The sequence below is a fragment of the Lissotriton vulgaris genome, chromosome 4_1, assembly GCF_964263255.1.
Source record: "Lissotriton vulgaris chromosome 4_1, aLisVul1.2, whole genome shotgun sequence".
Taxonomy (NCBI): domain Eukaryota; kingdom Metazoa; phylum Chordata; class Amphibia; order Caudata; family Salamandridae; genus Lissotriton; species Lissotriton vulgaris.
Window position 1 is genome coordinate 2,062,348,922 of NC_141691.1, and position 25,856 is coordinate 2,062,374,777.

General features: G+C 41.4%; 1 protein-coding gene across 1 annotated transcript in view; it reads left to right on the forward strand.

The window, feature by feature from the left end:
* The window catches only part of LOC147724983 (E3 ubiquitin-protein ligase TRIM39-like), a 331,308-nt gene that overhangs the window by 122,916 nt on the left and 182,536 nt on the right, over positions 1-25,856 (forward strand). The window contains exons 2-3 of the mRNA XM_086966463.1: positions 18,756-18,778; positions 23,036-23,154. Coding sequence (XP_086822589.1) covers positions 18,756-18,778; positions 23,036-23,154 — 142 coding nt within the window. The remainder of the gene's footprint in view (positions 1-18,755; positions 18,779-23,035; positions 23,155-25,856) is intronic.

A 25,856-nucleotide genomic window follows, 5' to 3' on the forward strand; every position in this document is an offset into this window, starting at 1 on the left:
TTAGCTATTTTGCTTTCAATTATCTTGCTACTGTTTAAATGCTTTACACATGCTCCTTTTTGTAAGCCTGGCTCCTCAGGGTCACAGCTACCCAGGTGAAGTGATCCGGTAGCCAGGATTAATATGAACAAGTAGTTTCAAAGACAGCTTAAATATCCACAGTGCAACGAAGCATCACTCCCACTGCCCCACTCACCTCCTCCAACTTACACATTGTAACACCCTTTCCAAATTCTTATCATGGTCTTCATAGCCCTTTCTAAAAATTAGAATGTTATGCTGGAAGGCAATAGCACCAGCACACCCCTCCAGGACTTCCTTCATAAGTCTTTGGCAGACAGACGCTGGGCTGGCTAAGCCAAATGGCATGTGGCAATACTGAAACATACCTTCAGGTGTGAGAAAGGTTGTTAGACATTTCTATTCCTCATGTAGGACAACTTGGTGATAAGCACTAGCTAGATCTATAGTAGAGAAAACACTAGCACCAGAAAGTGTGGAAATTAGTTCATGAATATGTGGTAAAGGGTGCCTGTCAATCCAAATTTCCTTATTTAAACTGCAAAGATCCACACACAGACGAAGCTCACCATTACTTTTGAGCGATAAAACAACTGGCGAAACCCAGGGAGAAGATTCTGTGGGTTCAATAATTTTCTTAGATACTAAATCAGACAAAATCAATTTCAATTTCTCACGATATGCCAATGGTACATTTCTAACTTTATGTCGGACAGGAATTGCACCCTCCTTGAGAATAATTTTGTGTTGAAAGTTAACAAACTCTCCCAAATTATCAGTACATATTGAAGGAAACTTATTTCTTATTTTACTTGTGAACCCATCATCCTCAGGAGGTACAACATACACAGGTGGGACTGCATTAGGATCAAGCTTAATACCCATGTCTTGCTGATGAGGCCAACCAAGAATGGATACTCCTTTGGTTGCAACGTAAACCTTCCCTCTGGTTGTCCTGTTTTTTAACTTAAGGTCAGCCCACATAAAACCATTGAGGTCAATTTTTATGACTAGAATAGCCACCCGGCTGGACATCAGGTGGTAGTAATTTTGTAGTACTCCCGAATTTGTTAAAAACATTTCTGCCTCTAATACTGTACCAAGTGCACAAATCAATTAGCATAAAAATGTCTTTCCTATTTATCAAAATTTTATCACTGGGAAAACCTTTGCACTTAGTATCACCAACACATAAAATACTGTTCATTTCTGAAACTTGTTCTGGATCCTCACTTTCGTCAAATGACACTAAATTTACTTTTTGTGAAGACCTGCACATTTTGCTAAAATGACCAGGTTTCTTACATTTAATACATATTTTATTCCATGCGGGACATCCTTTGTAGGTTCTTACATGGTCAGTACCACTACACCTGTAACAAACCACTTGAGTTTTTTTCGCAAAAAACTTGTTGTCTTTTCCAAAATTCTCCTTCTTAGTAGGAACAAAGGGAGATTTTCTAGGATTAGAATGGTCCCTTACTATTGCTACTTCAGGGATTATTTCCTTACTTTGAACTACTTGTCCCCTGATTTCACTGACAAATATTTCTGATTGTTCAATTCCTTTAGCGATATTTAGTACAGCACTTAGAGAAGATTCGGTTCCCATCCATAAACGCTCTTGAATTTTCTTACTTTTAGTCTTCATCATAATTTGATCTCTCAACACAAAATTAATTGTTTGAAAAGCACACGAACCAGCTAAAGTGCGTAATGCAGCTACATAATCTTTGATAGATTCATCCTCTTTCTGAGCCCGGGAATACATTTTAAACCTCTCCATGACAGTATTGATCTTCCTGCCATTTGTTTAACAGTAACCTCAAAAACATTAATGTCACCAGAACTATTTCTAATTCCTTCAACCCTGCTCCTCCCAGACAATTTCTCAAAAGCGCAAGCTTTCTCTTAGGAGAACAACCATCTTCCTCTAACACATCCAAATACGCTAAGAACATTGGGTACCATAGGCCCCATTCCATTTTTGGTTCACCTGCTACTGGTAAAAAATGTGGAGGAGTAATAATATTGGACATATTGAATGATTAAAATAGAAAGTGACCTTAAATAAATAAATTGCTAAACATTAGTGATGCACTATTGCATAGTCTAGACTTAAATATAATGTGATATACAAAGCAAGATGTTAAAATAACAATTTGAAATAAAAAATGTAGTCACCGATGTCCACGATGTTGAAGTAATAGTAATAGTAATAGGGGCATTTATATAGCGCTGGGTGTTTACGCGCACCAGCGTGTCCCCGCGCTTCGACCGCTGCGAAACCCTTCCTGGCTTCCCTGAGAGATGGTCCCTTAATGGGTATCTCCAGGGTGAGACCAGGCATCCCCGGCGGTCTGATGGGGCCGTTAGTGAAGATGAGGCAAGCTAGTGCCCATAGTTGCCGAGTGTGATCGCTGATCAGAGTGGGCACCGAGGCGAGAGAATTATCGAGTCCGCTGCCCCTGGTCCAGAAACCTGCCGCGTCGGGAATCGAACCCTGGTCCCGGGCCGTCCTCTGCTCTCGGGTCTGCCGCCTCTAACCAGTGAGCCACACTACTTCAGGGGTAGTCAGGGGTACTTTCCAAAATGTTGATGCACAGTTCGAGTCACAGTTCGAGAGTTAATACTTGAAACAACTCCAAAATGATGGATATATAAAAAAATATACAAATGTGAATAAAGCAGAAAGCTTCCGACTTGCTTAGGCTGATGTACTGTTATAGTACGAAAGAGAATAAACAGAAAAAAATGGCCGCTGGACGATTTACGTCACTCGTAACGTGACGTTGTGACACGACGTGCTCCTTCGATACCGTAAGATGTCATCAGCAGCGAAAGATGAAGAAGAAATGCATTCCAAGCACGCTCTGGAATACAGGTACCAGTTTCAAAAAATGCATGTAGCCAAGATACAGAATTAGAGCTTGAGATTGGCCGTTCGATGTTAAATCCTTTAAAATGCGCAGATTATGTTAAAAAAAAATTAAAACCGCATACAGTATTTTATACAGTATTTTATACAGTAGTACCGTAGTTCAATTTAACAGCGCTTCAGTCAGAACCAAACACTCGTTAGCGCTTTAATTAAAACTAAGTACATGAATGTGACAACCAGGCAAAATCCAATAAATTCGAAGATAAAAACATATGGTTGTAAATAATCACCTGCTGGTGCAATCGAAGCACAGGCTCATTAAACTGCCGCAGGTGCAATCAACACACGAAATCCAATAAAATACCTTAGAGAGAAGTGAACGCTGTCTGGAAAAAAAAATGAAAATCTTCTTATAAGGTTCTTCTTCAGGAATCCCAATCGTCGTCAAGTAGTTTATTTCCAAGAAACAGCTTATACATCCACAGTGCAATGAAGCATCTCTCCCACTGTCCAACTCCCACATACAGAATGTTAAGAGACAGAGAAAACATAACAATTCTGAAAGAGTATTCTAATTGAGAATACTACACCAGGGTTGAGCGAAGGCTTAACAAACGAATCTTACTGATTCTAAAGGGGCTGGAAAGTGAAGAGGTCACAACATCCACCCCATATAATACACCTCATCTCCTCACAGTGAGTTGTACTTTTCTCTCTCCAGCATTTAATGGTCTAACAAATTTAATGTCAGAATAATAATTAAGGTGTAATTATACTATATAATAACTGATCTTTTTAGTACATAATCTGTTATACCACTATTGGCATTAAACAAATATATGAAATTAACAAATATCGAGTTGTTCTGTAAATTTAATTCTACGTTGTTGGTTTGAATGGCCTCCGTCCACCCTTCCCTGGAATGCCTCGTGCTGGTGAGTTACTTCGTTAAGATCTACTTCTTTTATAAATTCCACTGTGATTGGAATTAGGTGGATCAATCGAAGAGTAGAGACAGTTTTTCTTTTGACTTTTCTGTGACGTCACATCCCGCCAGGCTGATTTCAGTTAATATTTGTTCCAAAAGAAATTTACCTTTAGTGTTTGTTATTGTAGTCGGTACCTGAAAGTTGTTGATGGTATATCTACAAGCTTATGTGAGTTTTTTCTTGTGATATGTCTTGCATTGATTTTGGCCTTTCTTTTCCTATATTTTTAGCCTTTGATTTCTGTTTCAGTTGGATGTTATGAAACACTGGGTAAAGTGGTTTAGACTTGACTTCTGTTTAGGACAGATTTATTAAAATAAAAATGTTTAATTTGTATGTGTGTATGTGTTCAGTTGTATTTAATTATGCAGGAATACCTGAAGTTTAACAAAATCATTTAAAAATTGTTACTAGATCAACTGAATATAGATTTGTTGTAGGATTATCTTTTCATGCATCATTATCTGCTTTGGTTTTTGTGAGATGGCCGGACTAATATTAGAGTCTTTTTGCATCTGCATCTTAATGGTCCTTGACCCAAGTTGTTTTCTCATCCCTTTATGATAATGATGAATACGTGCTTTATTCGATAATAACATATCTTATAGCAAATTACAGTACATTTAAAATTCATTTTTTGCAATACCCTAATAAAACATTGATACTTCAGTAAAAACAGGCGTTAAAAATCCAGTTTAAAAACAACTATTTAAATAGATAACAAGAGCCTTTTACTTCGGATAAACCATGCCCGGCTTAGAAATTTCGAAACACCACATAAAACAGAGTCCGAGTGTCCGACTTCAGGATACGTAGGGCCACAATATGTTGTCGAGTGCCCAATTCACGGCAAATGGGTTTCAACCAGCAATGTCTTGGCACTTCATATGCCCGGCATTCAAACATCAAATGGGCAACAGACTCAACTCGTGACGGGCAAACTGGGCAATAAGGTGAGGTCGTGGACGATGCCTTCCAACGCGCAGTCAATTCATTTACTGGAAAGGTGCCCACTCTGAATTTAAAATACAGCGCCCGGTCGATTGGATTGGTAATGAAGTCAAGGTAAGGTTCATAAAAAGGCACATCCTTAAGCCTCAGGAACTCGGTAGTTGTTCTGCCTTGCTTCGGATTAGAATTATTTCTACTGGTTATCCAGTTCCAATACAGTTTCTTGAGAATATCCTTTGGAGGAGCAGTTCTAGAAGTCCAAGCATCTCTAAGGCCCAACTCGCAAAGCAAGGTTTTAACATCTTTTAACCATTTGATTTATGACCATCCATCCATTGACATTACCTCCAAAAGACCTTCTGTGTAAGAGGTCAATTCAGGGACAAGCCACAGCCGTGCCCAGAGGAGCAAGGGGCAAATTTGGGCCTGATCTTGGATCGAGTGACACCCTATGTCTAAAAGCAACGGTAAGGAAGGAGTACTCATTGGGAGAACCATAAGATCCTTCAGAAATTTACTCTCGGATCTGGCTAACGAGACCGTATTGCTTGTGCCCCAAAGTTCTGCCCCATACAGGGCCGCGCTCACCGATCTAGCTTCATAAATTTCCACAACCGGTGCGATGAGTTTGGTTGTAGCGGAGAGCTGCTCTTTAAGAAGGGACCCTACTATTCTCTTGTGGTTTATAAGCATTTTTTTAATGTGGGCGTTCCACTGCATAGAATCAGTGAGGCGAATACCCAGATAGTCAAACTCTGAAACCCTCTCTAGGGGGACAGAGTTCAACGAAGGAGAGCGACCTAGTCATTTGGGTGGATTCAGGATCAAATACTTTGTTTTTCCTGTATTAATTGTCAGGCCCCTTTGGGTACAAAAGATGTAAAAATTGTCCAGGAGACTTTGCAGGCCCATAGGGGACTTGGAAATGAGGAGGGTGTCGTCAGCAAATAGGAGAGTTGGTATACGCTTGTCCTCCATCCGGTGCTCTGTAGTTCATTAATAAACGTTTGTGGAAAGTTTCCTTAATTTGCAGTTAGAGCAGGTCAGCCTTATCAGTTCCTGCTTCTGAATACATGAGAGTTAAATCCCGCCTTTTACACTTTAAATCTGATGTATTATTATCTCACGTGCATGCACTCTGGGCCGCTGCACACGTATGCTTTGACTCGGTTACATGTGACCCTTAATACTATTGTGAATGTATCTAGGACCCTAATTAAATATTCCTGATTTATGCCCTTATGTGGTTATGATAAATCATGTCCTAATAAAGGCATAAGAATCATACCCATATTTAGTCATAGCCCACGCAGCCCAAATACGGCAAGGCTACTTCCTTAGATTCCTAGAGAGCACAACGAGTTCTTTCGACACACCAAACCTCCAGCAACCTGTGAATTCCCCATGCCTTTGTTTTGATTTGTCATAGAACTCCTGCGAGCACTAAAAGAACAGCCAGTTCTTAGTGACATCTTTTATTGACGTCTTATGTCCAACCTTACGTCAAGCACAGCACCTCCCAGGTATAAATATACCAACACTTGCCTTAAGCAACACACGGTGGTGTGAAGCAGAGCGGCTATCTACTAACCTGAAGCCCAGCTGATGCGAGAGCCGAAGGAAGCCATCCCTCCCCTTTGACACACCGGGAAAGAAGCTGCCTTTTCTTACGCCGAGAAATCCAGCTCCGGTGTTTCCAGTCACCCTTGCGGGTTACTGGGAAATCGAGTCCTGAGAACGAGATACAAGACCTACTTTATTCTATAACCAAGGTACGGAGCTGATTCAAACCTTAAAGAGAATTCTTGATTCAGATTCTTGGCAAAAACCCAACTTAACTTAAAACTGCAACTTACTTACTCCTTCCCACGTATTAGGCTTAGGTTAGGTACACCGGGGTAGGCGTATCTTAGAAGCACCAGTTGAGTTTGTTAGTCAAATGTTTTTATGTATGTAAATATTTTATCCGTTTTAAAGTGTCATATGGCTAATAAACCATATCAATGCTTTTACAGTATAATTTCATAATACTCCTTTTACTGTACGCACTTTACTTCATGATAAGTATTGCAATTTTGGCAATTCATTTCTCTTGCATGAGAAAAAAGACTGCTCAATAAAAACACCTTTTATTGAAAAAACGACTGTCTCTCTATTTCTCTGCACCCTGGTGAAATTAAGCATGCGCGATTGACTGAGTGAAATAGCTATCTATTGTTTTCACATGACTCTGGAGATATACTCCTTATTCTGGGGGAGCAAAGTTGTCATGTTATATGGTTGTCAGAAGCTAATCCCTTCTTGTCTAAATCAGGGAAGTTAACCCCTCCCTATTCATTCGAGAAAGTTTCTAGTGACCTCTGAGCTAGCTGGCAAAAATAATTAAGTCTAACATACTCAGTAGAGACCTAGATGACCTCAGTCCTACGTCTACACTGCTTTTTATGTTATTCCAATGCGCAGAGCCTATTGGGAATATAGGAACTACACTACATGGCGCCCAACATTTTGGTGAGGCGGTAATCTAACGCAAGATACTAGAGTAACTCAGTTGTGCTTTTCACACAGACCCCTTTTTCACGTAAAAACTCCAATAGACGTCTGGAGTGGGTGAAAGGGTAATATCCGCCGAAACTTAGTAGGATGAGAATCCTATGTATTAGTTTACGGTATAGTCAACGTTGAAGGATACAGTGTTCCAAAATATTGTGCACCTATTCTTTGTTTCCTTGAAACTTGATCTGCAACAAAAAACTTTCTGTCAGGAAAAATGTCAGACAGTGAGGAAGAAAGGGAGAGAACTAGACTAGCAGCTCAACTCTTAGTGGAGGACACAGTCATCCAAAATGACAACCCGAATGCAATACTCATCCCGGTCAATATAAGAAAAACCATAACTATAAAACTTATAGAAAATGGGGTATCATCGACAGGTGGCACATTTGTATTTGTGGTAGAGGCCCATGAATATCGGCAGACAGAGGTATTCTATTCCTGGATAACTTTTCCAGCAGCACATGCTGTGACACGTGAGTTCCACTACTATAAAATAGCGGATTCTCCAGAGGAATACTCTCCTTTCGAGGAAGTTGAAATTCCACTAACATACCAAGAGCACCTGCTCCTATTTAATGGCGCCCTAAAACATCAAAATCACATTACCAGGCTCGGTCCACTAGGCAGACCAGGAGCCACATGGCCAGTTCTAGCCAGCTACACACCACACCCCGACATTGAAACAATGTCAAGCGGAGAACTTTTGGTTCAGCTAAAACAACTAATTAAAATTCATAGACAATTGGTCCAATATGTCATGCGGACTTCAACAGTCCAAACTACAATTAAAGTTCCACAAAACACCCCTCATCAGGGGAACACAAATAAAATTACACCACAGAATATACAATCATGTCTTGGTAAAACACCCGCAAAACGGGAACAAATTCCTTTCTGGTTAGCTCAAAAAATCACTCAGATAGAGGCAGTATTTTCTGATACTACCCCTCACGAAAAACACAGAATCCTGACTATCTGTCTCCCAATGGGGATCGCACCACATGTGGAGGACTGTGACACTTGGGGCACGGTCTTTGCTTCTATCTACACAAAAACACATGGTGTTCCGTCAATGGCCGTTATACCAGATGCACTAAGACAGATTCAAAATGAATACGGTCCAGAACCTGCTTTACTCTTGGTATGAAATTACTGAAAGACTTTAAGCAGGTCTCGGCTTTATTATTAGCCAACATAAAAGGAGAAGCAGCATGTGTGGCAATCCGCCAAAAATTGAAGGAGACAGATATAACAGACCAACCGTTTGAGCTTGCTAAAATAATTGAAAAATCCTATGAAGAATTAGGCAGAGATAGTTTGGGTGGTAAACCAGTAAAACCCCAACTAATTGAAAATCCTGAAAAAACCTTTATTAAAAACAATATCAATTCTCAAAAGAAAAGTGGGAGGGTAATAAACAAACCACTCCCAGAGAAAAACAATTTCAGTCCAGAGGAAGGTCTCCCCAACGGAGAAATAGATCTCCAGAAGGAGGGGGCAAGTCTCCCCAAAGGGAACCCTCTGAAAAAAGATACAACCTTAGAAATAGGGACAATTTGAGAAAACCTGACAGATATCAAGATATTGATACACGTCCCTCTCGATCTTTTCAGACTTCCTCACAGAAATCGGAAAAAAGAGGACGGTCAGAACACAAGGAAGAGCACGTCAAGTCCAAAGACAAAGAACCTGCTCATCAAAGTAAAAAATCACAATTTCCCAGAAAGAAGGTAGCAAGTATTAAAATTAATCATGCCGAGAATCCTGAGGACACAACTGAACGGAGAGTGGGCCCAGACAATGCTAGACAGCGCAGCAGAAGTGACTATAGCTCGCAAGATCCTGATGAATCTTCTGGAGACAGTGGACACAAATTAATACATTCAGGTGGAAACTGCAGACACGCGAGTTAGCGTGCCCCATAAACTATATGAAATAGCATTACGTATAGAGGGAGATAAAACTAGGAAAATAAAAGGTCTCTTTTGGGAGAATCTATCTAAAGGCTATGATATCCTGTTAGCTGATAAAGACTGGCCACCAGAGTTTGTCAGGAGTGCCCTCATGGTGAAGAAATGATTATGCCTGCCTTCTCAAATCATATCCCAATAAATAAAAAATACACATTTGCAAGAAAATGGGCAGTGGTCCAAGCCCCTACTTTATATAAAAATCATGTAGGATGGGATGAGGATTCTCCTCCCCACAAAATCCAGTTAAAAATTCAACCTACTGCACAAAGGCAGTACCCAGTTAAACAAGAAGCTAAAAAGCAAGTCAGGGAGATCTTAGATCGACTTGAATATCCAGAGGTGATTGAAACATGCACCTCACAATTGAACAATCCTTTGTTTTCTGTCTTCAAGCCAGATGATTCATATCGTCTAGTTTTGGACTACAGACATCTAAACTCCTGCTGTAAAACTTTTGCAGTCCAAAACTCACAAAGTGCAGCACTAATGAATAACATTGTGCGCAAAAAATATAAAACAACATTAGATATCTGTACTGGATTCCTCTGTCAAAACATTGCACCTCTAAGCAGGTATTTGAACGCTTTCTCAATATGGGGTCGCAAAAAACAATTTTGTCGACTCCCACAGGGATTCAAGAATAGCCCATGATTATTCTCAGCAAGGGTAACAGAATTACTACAAATATATGATGATGAGGCATTATCCTATGTCGATGAAATCTATCTTACAGACGATGACCTGGAGACTCACTTGAAAAGAGTGAACACCATAATACTTGGGTTCGCATCGGAAGGTTACAAATTCAACTTTAAAAAGTCAAGAATAGCCTATCTAACTGTCCTATTTTTAGGATATGAATTATCAAGTGAAGGCAAAAGCCTAGCAGACAATTTCTTAGAGAAATGTGCAGTACTCCAAGCAACTAAAATGCTGAAGAATTTACAATCAATACTAGGTTTCCTGAATTTCGGAAGAACATACATTCTAAATTATGCAGAGAGGGTTAAACCTCTCTACGAATTCATGAAACCTGATTTCAAACCAATTCCAAACTCAAAAACACACAGAAATTTTGAGATCATTACAGACAGACATGTTAACTAAAACAAAACTGCAAACACGCGCAACGAACGCAACCTTGTAATCCGAGTCATCCCAGGAAGATGCGGATTCACATACCTGACCTCTAATGAGCGAGAAATGGTACCAATAGTTTACAAATCACATTTGTACACACAAGCTGAAATGAAATTCAGTTCTACAGAAAAAATTCTGACAGCGGTTCAAACTGCTGTAGCAAGAGAAGGAGCCCTAGCCCAAGGCAAGAGAATATCTGTTTTAACAGCAGAATTAGCCATTGAGGCATTAACAAGCCCACGCAATGTAAATGCTGTGGCATTAGATCCAAAATGGATACAAAGGGAAAATTCTCTTGCTGCAGAAGACGTGAAAGACTATTTTGATCCGAAAATGAAAAAACTAAAAAATCTGGAATACGAATATGAATATCCTCTGCCGACCGAAATCCTGCCTCTCGAACAGTACACCTGTGTAATTTACACAGACAGATTTGCACAACATTTTGTTGTAGAAAAGCAAATTTACAATAACGCGTGTGCAATTGTTAAAGGTCGGTGGCGCTTAGGTAAATTCAGACCAATGGTCACTAAAACTGAATCATTAAGAAACTGTACAGCTCAGCGAGCTGAAATAAGATCTCTAAAGATGGCGCTTAAAATGCCGATCGCGAATTCCCCACACTGATAGTGCGCCATTCACATTACTGCGTCCAGTCTTACAATAAGAGCATGCAGACTTGGATTCGAAACGGTTACAAGGATGACACAGGTGCCACAATAAAGCATAAAAAGCTATGGGAACAAGTAGCTCTTTTGCAGAAAGAACTACAAAAGACTCACGTGATACATACACTGAGTCATCAACGTGATGGCATTCACGTTGCAGGGAATTCATTGGCTGATAGAGCCACAGTGGCAGCTGGTCAACCGGCTTCCGTAGCCACTAAAAAGCGTTCAGAAAAACAAATAGATGGAGAAACCATGCTGGCAGTAAAAGCCTCATTAAAAGGCGACTATGCGGCATTACCTCTCAACAATCCACTCAATAATACATACATAATTGATGCAAACTCCGTTCCGTTTGCTCGAATCCTTGGAGTGGGGGATAGAGTAATTCCAAACACGAACCGGAGAATCTTCTTGATACAAGAAGCACACATGGGATTGGGTCTGAGGCACCATAAGATCCTGAAATCTCTGATAGAATTACAATCACAATACTGGTGGCTGGGGATGAGCATAGAAATTAACAAATTTGCAATGAATTGTGAGGACTGCAGCAAAGATCACAGTTGTGAACCGGACCAGGCACCAGCCCAGACACCACTATTAGACAACATCAGGCTATCTAAGCGCAGACGTCCGACCGGACAAATGCGGCCCCATAATTATTAAGACTAGATTCATTTAGATGTGGCCCCAGCGCTCGGCTGACGCCAGAACTGTTATAAAAGATTTGTGAGTCTTTATCGGCACATACGCAATTGGCATGCTACATTCTGACCAGGGTCCTGCGCTTAGCTCTCAAGCTTACAAAGAAGCCACGACCAGCATGGGCATTGCATTGAGGTACTCTTCTCCCTTCCATCCTGAGGGAAATGCGGTTGTGGAAAGAAAAAACCGTGACATAAAGCAATCTATAACAGCGAGGGTATTAGGTTCGGGTGATGGGTGGGTCAAACATCTTACAAGTGTCCAACGTAGTCTTAACAATCTGCCAAGAAATTCTCTAAAGGGTTTCATTCGATATGAACTATTGTTCGGCACTAAAATGAAAATCCAGGATTTAGATTGTCAAACTTCAGTGGTGGAAGAAAAAACCTTTGATATCAAAGATCATTTGGCTGTTTTACAGGACTTGAATGAAACAAGTCTAACTAACATAAAGTCTAAGCCAACAACCACTGAAGAACCACCTGTCCCAGCAAGACCTGTCTGGATTCCAAAGATTGTGGACCTGGTCAGAGAAAAGATCGCGGTGAAGAAGGAATTTGGGCCTTCCTACAGAAAAGCAGTACTTGTCTTAACTGTCAGCGGAACAAGATCAGTAGAACTACCGCCACTTGCTGGTAAAAAGGAGAACAGAGTTGCATCCATCGACCTGGTGAAACCACAATCATGTGGCCAATAATAAGTAGTAGACCCAGTGGACTCCCAAGAAGTAGCAGAAGACCAAATCTTGCTACAATCCAAGAGGTTCAAACTGAAAGACTAATCACTTTCGATAAACCTTCAGTGAATAAAAAAGGACTATGCAACAAATCCATGGAACTTGTGCCTCTTGAAACCCAAATTGCAACAGTTCATGAAGAAACACCAGTCTACAACGATGTAGCCTCGGACTGTACAAATGTAACAAGAGAAAATGCAAAGATCAATGGAAATCCGGAAGCAATCCCACCAATTGACAGAACTGCATCTGGCTACTTTATCAACTTTGATGATTTTTCCGATCATCCAAGTGAACCTGGAGACAAGCCAGCAACAAAAACTTTCAAAAAGAAAATTACAGAGCTTTTTCATCAACTCAAAGAAACATATCTGATTTCCCCTCGGATTGAACTATGGATTGTGTTAGGTGTACTTATCCTACTACTTTGGCTAATCTTAGTTTTAATTTTGGGAACATTTATTGATGGAAAATACAGTACAATGGACACAGAAAGTCAGAACATCAACTTGGTCCTGAAACCACACAGATCCTCTCACATAGAGAAAAGAGAACTATCATCAGTGAACATCACAGCAAAGCATATACCTGGTGGTATAGCATGGGACAGAACTGACTGTGAAATCTATGGCCCTGTAGAGCGCTTGAAATATTCACACCAATTTAAGATTTCATTAAGTGACTTTGTGACACCAAGTTCTTTCTCTGATGATTGGGACTTTGAAAATATTAATAATATGATGTCAGATTTAGAAATGTCAGCAAAATGTACAGAACATGATTATTTACAGGATTCATCGAATTATGAACAAATGTATTGCTACAACCACTATGGTCATCATTATCCGCATAAATCTGCAAATGCTAGAAATGTTTTTACTTATAATCAATGGGAACATTGTCCGACTCCACCAATAGGCAGTTCGAAAACATTTTATGAAAAATTCCAATACTTTTCAGGTTTTAATTACACTGATCCAGAAACGTTTTATTTCAAAATGTTAAATAAGACAGGAATGAAAAACATGTTGACAAATACTAAATTGATTTATTCTGAAAAATGTTATGATAAAATGTCTACATTTGGTTTTGAGTTTTGGAAAAACAACATTGAAACAAAAACCATCTGGGGAACAAAAGAATGGCAGGTACAAGGTCTAGAAGCATTATTCAGAGCCTGCATGATCCCAGAATAAATAATGTTCCTGAATGACACAATTTAGCAAACAACCTGAAACACCACTACAGATGAGGGATTAAACGTGTCCTATATTTTAAAACAAAACAGAACAAATCCTGATTGGAAAAAATGGTTGATCTGGCCCATAGACACAAATAACTGTCAAAATAGATTACTGAACAAAATACAGGGGTTCAAACAGAACAGGCCAGACCCTAGATATTCCCAGAGACAATATCCAGGGATAGTTACAACATATAGTGTAGGAAAACTATGCCTTGACTGGCTACAGAAATCCACACTTCCCGAAATCAAGCAACACTTAACTTTACTTAAAGAAGGTGCTGACTTGCGAGATTTCATAATGGGACCTCGCAAACAGCATTAAAAATGTTTCATATACGCCGGTATATACGCAGCTTACAATGAAGCTTGGAAATTAAAACAAATTGAAACTGCAGAAAAAATACGGGAAATTGATCGTATTAATTTGGAGAAATCACTTTCTGAAGTGGACAATGGGTTAACGACTCTGTCCTCCAGAATCTATTCACTGGACAGCATTGTATCATCTGCTATTGATATAATAGAGCAGGACATGCTAATATTACAACATGGCCAGTCCCAATTACGTTCTATTGTACAGCTAGGCTGGACGTTGCAAAACCTGCGTTCAGGCTATGTGCATTGGCGTTTATCAACACAACGTCATTATTTTCTATCTTTAACCTTACTGATAAACAAATCAGTTTGCCACAAAAAGGAGCAGACTATACAATACTGAGCATTGAAAAACTTGAGAGATTACCATTGACAATGTCAGAAAGACCTGCCATTGAATGGATAATACATGGCACCATTACAATCCCGATAACAACTTTTCAGTTTCAATACTGCCAAAAATATATACCAGCAGGCCTGTATGAAAGGTTGGGTAAAGGATACATCAAATCGCCCTGGAATTTACCTTATACACACAAATATTACAGTGAAGGGAAAAAAGAGGTATTTCCTAGTGGTAATGATTGTAAAAAATCAGTAAGCAGTACACTCCTGTGTCAAGGTATTAAGTTGCATGGGGCCTGTGAAGGTTCATCAAACAACCTTTCATGTCATCTGCAGGGCACCCCTACTACACAGCTAGAGCCATTTTTCAAACAACTATCCAACGGTAGCTACGTTCTAATAAGTGACCACAGCTGCTGTGGCATGATGCCAGGAAAACCCTTTCTCGTAACTGTAACGCCCAGGGTCATTTGCTGTATACAAGTATTGTATCCAAACAGCAATCCAGACATGGAGGCGGCAATATGGCCTTATGTGAATATCTCTTCTATTCGAATTGATACTTTAAGTAGAATGAAGTCTATTCTTTTACAGACAACTGTGCCTTTAACCTCGTCCAAAGAGACGTATGACCTGCAAGTTGCAAGGACAGCGGCAGAGATACATACCCTATTATCAAAAAATTGCCTCGTGCATTTCGTAGAAATGTTCAGTCAAATCTTAAACATGTCAGATTCCAGTGGAATCGCACATGTATTTAAGACAATTTTTTCGGGACTGCTAACACCCTTCGAAGCAGCTCTTGGCATCTTCCCGAATTTTGTGCATTCGCTCTTCGGTGGCCTGCCTCTTATTTTGGGACTTGTAGCAGGAATTTTATTTTTGTTCCTTCTGCTCCGATATGGCAAGCCAAGTCACAGACAAAACTCTGGCTACGATGGAAGAAACGATCCTAGCAATACGATACCGAGAACGTATCACTAAAGTCCTCGGATTGGCCCGGCTAAGAGATCTGAATACTACCTGGTTTCTTTCATTCAGAACAATTTGGCAAAATTGCATCTTACCTGTGCTTCGATGTCTGCTATGCGGAGAAGAATGCGTGTTGGACGTTTGTCTTACACTACCATCAGCAGTACCAATGGATATCGATGCTTTGCTTTGTCCGGTAACGACTCATGCAACGTGTTGTCCCCAGCGGCTACCTATTCTGATGACGGCATTCGTTGAGACTTCACCATTACGATTAGGTGGCAGTGAGGTACGAGATGAAAGCGGCACCACACAGGTATAACCTTCTGTGAACATTGCTGATCCTGACATCAATGATGGCAATGCATCGCACATATGCACTATTTCCACCTTTTCGGAGTTGGCCCAACTTTCACCTATTGTTGTAGACGTATTTTTTACCGGCCTATCAGAAGTAATGTTCTCCCGTAACAACGAGAATAATATTTGAAAAAGCGAGCTCACAGCGTTCCCTGAACTCTGAATTCGGCCTTCAGTTTTGATAAACAGAACTCTAAAAAGACAGTGAAACAATTTTTTTTCTCCCCTCCCGAGAACGAAATTATTTTTCCCAAATTTCCAAAATATTTACCGTTTTTTGGCACATGGTACTCTGCTTAAAGTAGAACTATTCTTAGAGAACAGAAGTTCTATTTTTAGAAACTCTAGAGACAATATTTCAAATCAGCCTCTAGCCTATGTACAATCTTGTATAACTATGTGATGAAATGGTCTCGACCTTTTTTCTGTATTCAGAGCCATTTCATAAATGTAATTTTCGCAATGCATTCAGCCAATATTTATATTTGCATTTCCTGAATGATAACTCTGCTTGAAAGCGTACAGTATAATACTCATTTCGTGTATCTATACCATTTCAAATGCATCCATTGTATTTTGGGGTGGGCTGGAAAACACATGCATACCTATATGTTTATATATTGCTTAGTATTTAGTAATGATGGACATTATACGTGGAGTGGGTGATGTGAATGTATCTAGGACCCTAATTAAATATTCCTGATTTATGCCCTTATGTGGTTATGATAAATCATGTCCTTATAAAGGCATAAGAATCATACCCATATTTAGTCATAGCCCACACAGCCCAAATACGGCAAGGCTACTTCCTTAGATTCCTAGAGAGCACAACGAGTTCTTTCGACACACCAAACCTCCAGCAACCTGTGAATTCTCCATGCCTTTGTTTTGATTTGTCATAGAACTCCTGCGAGCACTAAAAGAACAGCCAGTTCTTAGTGACATCTTTTATTGACGTCTTATGTCCAACCTTACGTCAAACACGGCACCTTCCAGGTATAAATATACCAACACTTGCCTTAAGCAACACACGGTGGTGTGGAGCAGAGCGGCTATCTACTTATCCGAAGCCCAGCTGATGCAAGAGCCGAAGGAAGCCGTCCCTTCCCTTTGACACACCGGGAAAGAAGCTGCCTTTTCTCACGCCAAGAAATCCAGCTCCGGTGTTTCCAGTCACCCTTGCGGGTTACTGGGAGATTGAGTCCTGAGAACGAGATACAAGACCTCCTTCATTCTATAACCAAGGTACGGAGCTGATTCAAACCTTAAAGAGAATTCTTGATTCAGATGCTTTGCAAAAACCCAACTTAACTTAAAACTGCAACTTACTTACTCCTTCCCACGTGTTAGGCTTAGGTCAGGTACACCGGGGTAGGCGTACCTTAGAAGCACCAGTTGAGTTCGTTAGTCAAATGTTTTTATGTATGTAAATATTTTATCCGTTTTAAAGTATCATATGGCTAAGAAACCATATCAATGCTTTTACAGTATTATTTCATAATACTCCTTTTACTGTACGCACTTTACTTCATGATAAGTATTACAATTGTGGCAATTCATTTCTCTTGCATGAGAAAGAAGACTGCTCAATAAAATAACACCTTTTATTGAAAACGCCCGTCTCTCTATTTCTCTGCACCCTGGTGAAATTAAGCATGCGTGATTAACTGAGTGAAATAGCTATCTATTGTTTTCACACGACTCTGGAGATATACTCCTTATTCTGGGGGAGCAAAGTTGTCATGTTATATGGTTGTCAGAAGCTAATTCCTTCTTGTCTAAATCAGGGAAGTTACCCCCTCCCTATTCATTCGAGAAAGTTTGTAGTGACCTCTGAGCTAGCTGGCAAAACTAATTAAGTCTAACATAGTCAGTAGAGACCTAGATGACCTCAGTCCTACGTCTACACTGCTGTTTATGTTATTCCAATGCGCAGAGCCTATTGGGAATATAGGAACTAAACTACAATACCACTTCATTCACATCTTATCATCCAATTGGAGAATCGCTAGGTGTCTCGTGCTTCACTCACCGTTCACTTCGAAACACAAAGTGTTCCTCCGCCACCTTCTCTGGCATTGAGGCACCCATCCCCGCCAGCCAGTGAGTCCCTTCTGCATCCGACCCGCTGCATAAACCATGAAATGGGCCTCCTCACCACGCCTCCCATTGTCGGCGCTCACCGTTCTTGAACAGTAAAGCCTGGGGCGCGTCAGAGGTGGGAAATGAAACAGAAGGAGGGAACGGACTCATAAAGAATGTGACTGTCCTGTATCTCTGTCATAACATAGACCCTTGTGGTTCGTCAGAGTATCACAGACTCTGCTGTGTCGTGTGACTCATTCAGACTATCACGTGACCCCATCCAAAGGTAACACAGACCGTCATGTGACCCCATTGTGAGTATCACAGACCGTCATGTGACCACATTCGGACTGTCCTTGCTGTGTCTTAAGACCGCATGCAGGGTATCACAGACTGTGGTGTCACATTCACAATAGCTGACCTTGTCTCATGTGACCCCATGCAAAATATTCCAGAATAGGTTGTCATGTGACACCATTCAAAGTATCACCCTCACGTGACCTAATTTAGAATATCACAGACTGTAATGTACTCCCATTTATAGATTCACACGGCGCTCGAGCACCTGACGCCATTCAGTGTGTGTTGAGGTGTGAGATCTGCACCCTAGTGTCTCTTTGCGTGAGATGTTTGCATGTGTTTAACTTAAACCATGAATATTACAAGTTGTATTTTACCTAAACTGCTTCCGGATCTTTAAAATCTGTCATTGAAACTGATGTCCCTCTCTCTGTTCTTCTGTTTTGCAGGATGTTAGAAGCACCCTGGACAGGTAAGGTTGGTTTATTGTCCTCCTCTCAGTGTGTAAGGAGCAGGTCTGAGCTCACACAGATCCACTCTGCTGCCAGAGCTACACCACGTCCTACAATTATTATATGTACATCACCTCATAGCTACTCTCCCATCTTTGAAACAGGGTTGAGGTATGTCGCTTTGTTCTTAAAACATCTGCAGTCCTTTTCATTCGAAGAAACTGTACTTGAGTTCTTAGAGTGCGACCTTGAAACTTTAGTAATCTCCTAATCGTATGGAAATACCACATGAGACCAGGAAAACCTTGTTTCAAAAAACTCTTAGTATTCTAGATCTCAGAAGTTGCTGCCCCCCCTGCCAATCCTCAAACGTCCATCAAATGCTATGGGGACATCACTGGAATTCTCTGGAAAGCCACATCCTCTCCTAAACCCGCCACATCCTTCAGTACCCAGAGGGCTGCAGAACTGGGGCCCCTGTGTTGCCTCAGTTCAAGGAGAGGACATGATCCAAGAACTCAGCGTTAATGTATTAATAAAGATGGAAGTGGGCACAATTAGAAAAAATATTCTTGGGAATTAGTAACTATGAACGCATCTAATGCACAGACAGTGGCAGGTCAGTGTTGAGAATTTTCCTGCAGTTCTTCAATCTAAGACAAAGAAATAGTGTTGTTGACTTATGTTAATGTAATACATTTGATATTCAGGCTTAACATTCAGAGGTTTATGCTCAATTGTTTCATTCCACTGTGATGCTGTATGTTCAGAGGGTTATACCAGCACATTTGTTATGTTAAAAATATTTGTAGAGCGCACTTACACCAGGCGGTTTCATTGCGCTGTGAGCAGGAGGCGACAGTAGTAGAAATAACAGAAGCTTACTCGTATGCCTGAGAAAACAGAAGGGTCTTAAGGAGTGTTCTGAATTGGGCGTAGGAGGTTATTGATCTGGATTCCATGGGGAGGGAGTTCCAGAATTGAGGGACCAAGAGAGAGAATCTAAGGCCACTGTGTGTTTTCCGTTTAAAGGTGGGGATGGTGAGCAGGTTCAGGTGGGAGGATCGAAGTTCATGAGAGGGAGCATAGCGATGGATCCTGGACGAGATGAATTCAGGGCTGTGACGGGCAAGGGCTTCGAAGATGGTACAGCCCAGTTTGAATGCACAGCGTTTAGCCACCGGAAGCCGGTGGAGGCTCTTCATCAAGGGGCGAACGTGTTGGTGTTTGGGTTGATGGAAAATTAGCCTGGCTGCTTGGTTTTGAACCAGTTGCAGGCGGTGGAGTTTATAGGCCGGGATGCCAACATAAAATGAGTAGACATAGTCAATGCGAGAAATGACCAAGGCCAGAAGAACTAAAGTCCGGGCCTCGGTGGTCAGGGATCTGCAGATCTTTCTGATTCTCCATAGATGGAAGAAGCAGGTTGATACCACCACATCAATCTGATATTTCATGGATAAATCGTTGCTTATTATGACCCAGAGGCTTTTTACCAATTCTGCTGGATGGGGAGGATTGCCTAAGAGAGGGGGCAAGAAGTTGGAGTTCCAAGGATTGGAAGTACCTCCGGTCAGGATCAGCTCAGTCTTGTCTGGGTTGAGCTTTAGTTGATTGGTATACATCCATTCACTAATAAAGCTCATTGTGGATTGAAAGTTGGAGATTGAGATGTTTGAAGAGTCAACTTCAAACACTCACTGGAGGTCGTCTGCATAGTTAAAAGCAGCAACTTTAGTATTAAGTAATGACCGGATCAAGGGTAACAAATATAGATTAAATAGAAGGGGCAATAGAGAGGATCCCTGGGGGACTCCGCAGGTAAGCCTGACTTTCTCAGCTGAGAAGTTGGCAAGACGGACTGCCTGAAATTGGTTATGTAGGAAGGAGGAGGTCCACCTCAGAGCCTGTCCCTGTATGCCAGCATTACTGACACGATCGTTCAGGGGGTCATGATCGACCGTGTCAAAAGCGGCTGACAAATCATGGAGTACCAGGGCCTGAGTGATGTTTTGATCGGTCCCATTCCTGAATTCATCCATGACTGCTAGAATAACTGACTCAGTGGAGAGTTTTCTGGTCTGAATCCTGCCTACTTGGGGTCAAGGAACTGGGAGCGTTCAATGAATGAGCTAAGGCAGTTTGCTACATGGGCCTCTAAAATCTTGCTAAGGTAGGGGAGTAACGAAATAGGGTGAAAGATGCTCTGGATCAAGGGGTCAGCATTGCGTGGATTAGAACAACTTTGGCATGTTTAAAGGTGTCAGGGACAGTGCCTTGTCTAAGAGACTTATTGAGGAGCGTGAGGGGGGTTCGGGGCTAGTGAGGAAAGTTTCTTGTAAGATGTGAGGGGGGCAGCAGTCAGTAGGGGAGCCTGATCCGACTTTTTTAGTAAGACGAAAAACTCTTCCCTGGAGATCAGGGGGATTTGATCCAACACATGGGGATTTTTGCATGTGGTTAGGAATGCTGTTGAGAGCGTTGGACCGGGGATGCTGCTTTTGATGGTGGCAATTTTCTCCATGAAATACGAGTCCAGGGAATAACATAGTGATTGTGAGGGGATAGATTTTGCTATCACTCTGTCGGGTTGTGATAGCTCGTCAACTATAGAAAAGATGTCCTTGGTCTTAGTGGCTGAATTTGTGATTTTCAAGGAGAAGTAGGTTGCCTTAGTCTCGAGGATGGAGTTTTTATAGTCTTTTAGCAGGGTAATGTAGGTGGCTTTTTATCTGGGGCATAATCTCTTCTGCAGCTACGCTCAGCTTGCCTGAGTGCTAGTTTCTTTACTTTCAGCTCGTTGGAGAATCAGCGCTGAGCATCATGAGGGCCTTTGACTTTGGTTCTCTTAAAACGAGCGACAGTGTCGCTGGCTGATTCAAGCCATTGCTTGATGCTGGTTGCCTGATTGCAGACGGAGTCCTGTTTGCTAGGTGATGAGGCTCAGGGGTCAGATTCCTTAGGGGTCTGCGTCTACCGGGGTCCGCAACCTCCGGGGTCTGCATCCTCAAGGGTCCGTGTCCTCAGGAGTCAGCGTCCTCAGGGTTCAGCGTCCTCAGGGGTCAGCATCCTCAGGGGTCAGCGTCCTCAGGAGTTAGCATCAAATTAATTTTCAAACCCCTGAAAGTGTCCAGAACCCTCACTTCTGGCATTAGAGAAGAGAGGGGGAGAAATGGAGACTGAAATATTCAGAAAGAGAGAGTAAGGGGATAGAGAAAGAGAAAGACACATAGAACAAGGGACAAAGGTGGATGAACAGGAAGGAAGCGATAAGAAGGGAGAAATGCAGAGGGAGGTGGAGAAGAGGAGAGTGAAAGAGACACAGACAGGAATTGGAGAGAAGAGCACCTGCTTGCTGGTGGGACCATTTCACTTTTGGAGCTGCCCTGGAGTGAATATCCAGTGCACGTGGTTTAGGATAATCTGAAAGCAGTTTGGGTCCTAACAGAGGGGCTAATTCTTTACAGAATGGCACCTGGGAGCAGTTCACAACAACAAGAAAAAGAAGAGAAGATGAGGATCCATTTTAAAAAGATGCTAGAATTAGTCAAACCAGAGGTCCTAGCCTTGAAATCTAATATCCACAAACAGAATTTGAAGCAGGGTACAAAGTGAAGGACCTTAGAGACTCCATGGTTTATGCCCATCTACACTAGGAGCTATGCTTATACCCCTCCAGGAGCTATGTGACATCTCACAGGAGCCTAGACTGCTTATGCTTGTACCCCTCTAGGAGCTATGTGTCATCTCACAGGCGCCTAGACTGCTTATGCTTGTACCCATCTAGGAGCTATGTGTCATCTCACAGGAGCCTAGAAAGCTTATACTTATACCCCTCTAGGAGCTATGTGTCATCTTACAGAAGAAAGAGAAAGAGAGTGAGACGCAGATAGGGACTCTGTATCTGTACATAGAGGGACAGGGATTGTTCAGTTACAGGGGAGCAGAGTGACAATTTCATAGAGAGAAGGAGTGTGTGTGTGTTTCATGACAGTGCTTGTTCACAGTTTTGTTTATACTCTTAAAGTCACAGAGAGAGCGAGATAAAAAGTGGGAGAAATTGAGTCAAAGTGCGTGTGTTTGTTTGTTTGTAGATGGATCTTGTGTGTGACATTTTGGATACCCATAGAGCCGTCATTATTATGTGTGTGGTAACACGAGCAAAGTGCTGTCCTACAGGCACTCATTACAGTATTTTATTTCTAACAACAGGGTGTTTGTGCTGCTTCTTTTTCTTTGCGTTTAATAACACTTATATGATTTGTGTGTCCTTCCAGGTGTAAGAAGGTGGAGTTTCAGGGTCCAGAGCAGGAGATGAAGAAAAGAAAAGAAACAGAAACAAATATTGAAATTGTGAAGATTCGGAAACCGGAAGAGGAAATGAAGAAGTATAAAGGTGAATAGACTTGAGTTGAGTGTAATCATGTTTGACCTTGTTTGGGTTGGCACCATCCACAACTGGGGGGCGACAGGGGCTTTCTCCTAGTCAGAACGTGTCCAGGGCATTCCGCGGGGAATGCTGCATGCCCTGGACACGGATGTGTGATAAGACCCCTCCCAAAACCAGAACCACTCGCTGTGGCTCAGACCAGGAGTAAACAGAAATGAGGGGCAATTTGAAGGGTCCCTTCAGGGGGGCGTTTGATCCTGGACACAATGAAACCAACGTGTGTCTCATCCCTGAACCTATATAGGCTGCAGTGCAGTCCTCTCACTGGGAGAGGCTGCATAGTGTGAACTTTTAATCAAATGCAGTCCTGCTCGACTCCGTGTACTGTAGTTTGCAGTGTAATCTCTAGTGCAGTGCAGTGTTTAGTGCTGTGTGACGTCTGATGCTCTTTCTAGTACTGTGAGTGTTTTACACCATGTACACAGTATGCAGTCTGGTGTAGTGTGCTATCTAGGACAGCCTAGTACTGTGTTTGTTGTCTAGTACAGTGTGATGTTTATTATATACTGATACTGTGTGCTTTGCAGTGGTTTTTGGTCCAGTGCAGTGCCCTATCCTGTGTTCGTCTGTTTGGTAACAGTAGAGGAACTCACAACTTCCCGGTCGTCTGTTTGGTAACAGTAGAGGAACTCTACTGTTACCAAACAGACGACCGGGAAGTTGCGATTGTGCTAACCCGTGTTAAACGAGCAGGTAGTATCCTGTTTCTCTGCTGCGACTAGAGTGAAAATTGTCTCCATTACCACGAGTACCATGATATTCACAGTGTGCCCGGCTGGGTACACTGTAAGTCAAACTTAATTATTTCACCACACATGGGTTGCGTTGAGTTGAGACACCACGAGATGTCCCGCACTGTTTAGTCCTGACGAGACCTCCATCAAGCAGGTCGAAATGCCCTTGACGCCATAGGGAAAGAACCTTTTAAGCACAGTGATCTATGATTGTAGATAGTCACTGATAGCAATTACTATATTATAACGCTTGGTCATTCCCGTTGTAAATATCCATAACGCAAAACTGTACAGATCACTTATTATTTGTGTTTGTTCTGGTTCTGTTCACGAAATCACTTGGGACACACTGCACTTCCTTGTACATACAACTTTTTGCATATGTGTTGCTGTTGTAAATATGGATACCTTCATGAGTTGAAATATAAGAAGTCTTTCTTATAAAATTTGCATACGTGTGCTTCTTTCCTTGCCATACCCTTATCTGTTACAAGTTAATATTGCTTATTTAAGCTGTTTAATATCATATATTGTATAAATTGTTATGCCACAGGAACCATTGTTCTTTGGATATACACACTGCCCTGGTTCCGCTGTGAGTAGGGTCCCCTTGTTCCCCTTTTTCATGTTTGGAATGAGGCACGCTCTAAATAGTGCTTCTGTACCCTGAACTTGCCAATCCCTTGAACCCCAGACTGGTTTAGTGTCAATTGTCTTTCCATAAGTCAGAACCCTGTTCAGACATTGGGCACTAAAGGATGCAGAATAGATCGGTTTGTTGTTAGTTAAAATATTTTTCTGTGCAGGTGTAGGTGCAAACTTATAATAAAATAAGGGAGGGTCAGAAGTGTTAAACCCTGAAAAATAAAGAAATTTCTGTGGAAAAGTTTTCAAACTACCTTTAGGTGGTCTCAGGCAATGTTCCCATTGGTGGTATGTTTAAACATTACGAGGGATACTTGATTTGTGTAAACATTGATCACCATAAATATGATAACAGTACATGTTATCATAGTCAGATGTTACCTTTAACATTTCATTGTTTGTAAATGCAGTGGATTTTTCAAAATCAGACGACAAAAAATATTTACAGTTTCAAAGTCCCAATCATCGGAAAATGTGCTGGAGGTAATGATATCATTTAGAGATATTTTAAAAAAATGTGGTATTTTCGACAGTTCAGTAGGGCCAAATATATCATATTCAACCTTGTCCCAAACTATACAATCAGGAATTGGAACAGCTGTAATGTTCACTGAAAACAAGTTTCTTTGTTCACAATGAGATGATGTATATGGTTTCAGGACCAAGTTCACTGTGGAAGCTTCAGAGCGTTCTGGAAGATATTTTCAATTCCGAAGTAAGCAAAATACAGTTATTAGGCCAATCCAGACAGAAACAAGCATTGGCATAGCCAATGGGTCTCGCCTCTGGGACCTTATAAGTATTTAGCCATGAAGCATTTTATCCTGGGTGCTACAACATCTAGTGTTACTTCACATGTCACTGGGGAGCAGCCACACACACCCAAGGATAAGCTTTTGTGCTATTTAATCACTCTGTGGGTGTTAGTGCATGTTAAGATTTGAACCTTCACGCATTAATCCTCACTATATGCAAGGAAGTTCCTCTGTCTGCAGAACTGTAATGAGCAGGGATACTGGAGAGCTTAGAGTCTGTATAGTGGCACTCACTCTGTGTAGGAAGCTGGGAAGTGAAACAGGAGTTAAATCTACACTACTGCAGCTCCATGGATATATTACTTTGTTTAAATGTATACCTTCGGTGGCCTCTAATCAGTGATCCACATTCTAACATAACGATCTTATTGAACATGTGATGCTGGCTGAGCAGGGTGTGGGAGGTGAAGGAGTGCTAGCAGAGAAGGTGGGAGGAGGCTCAAGGGTGTGTGCT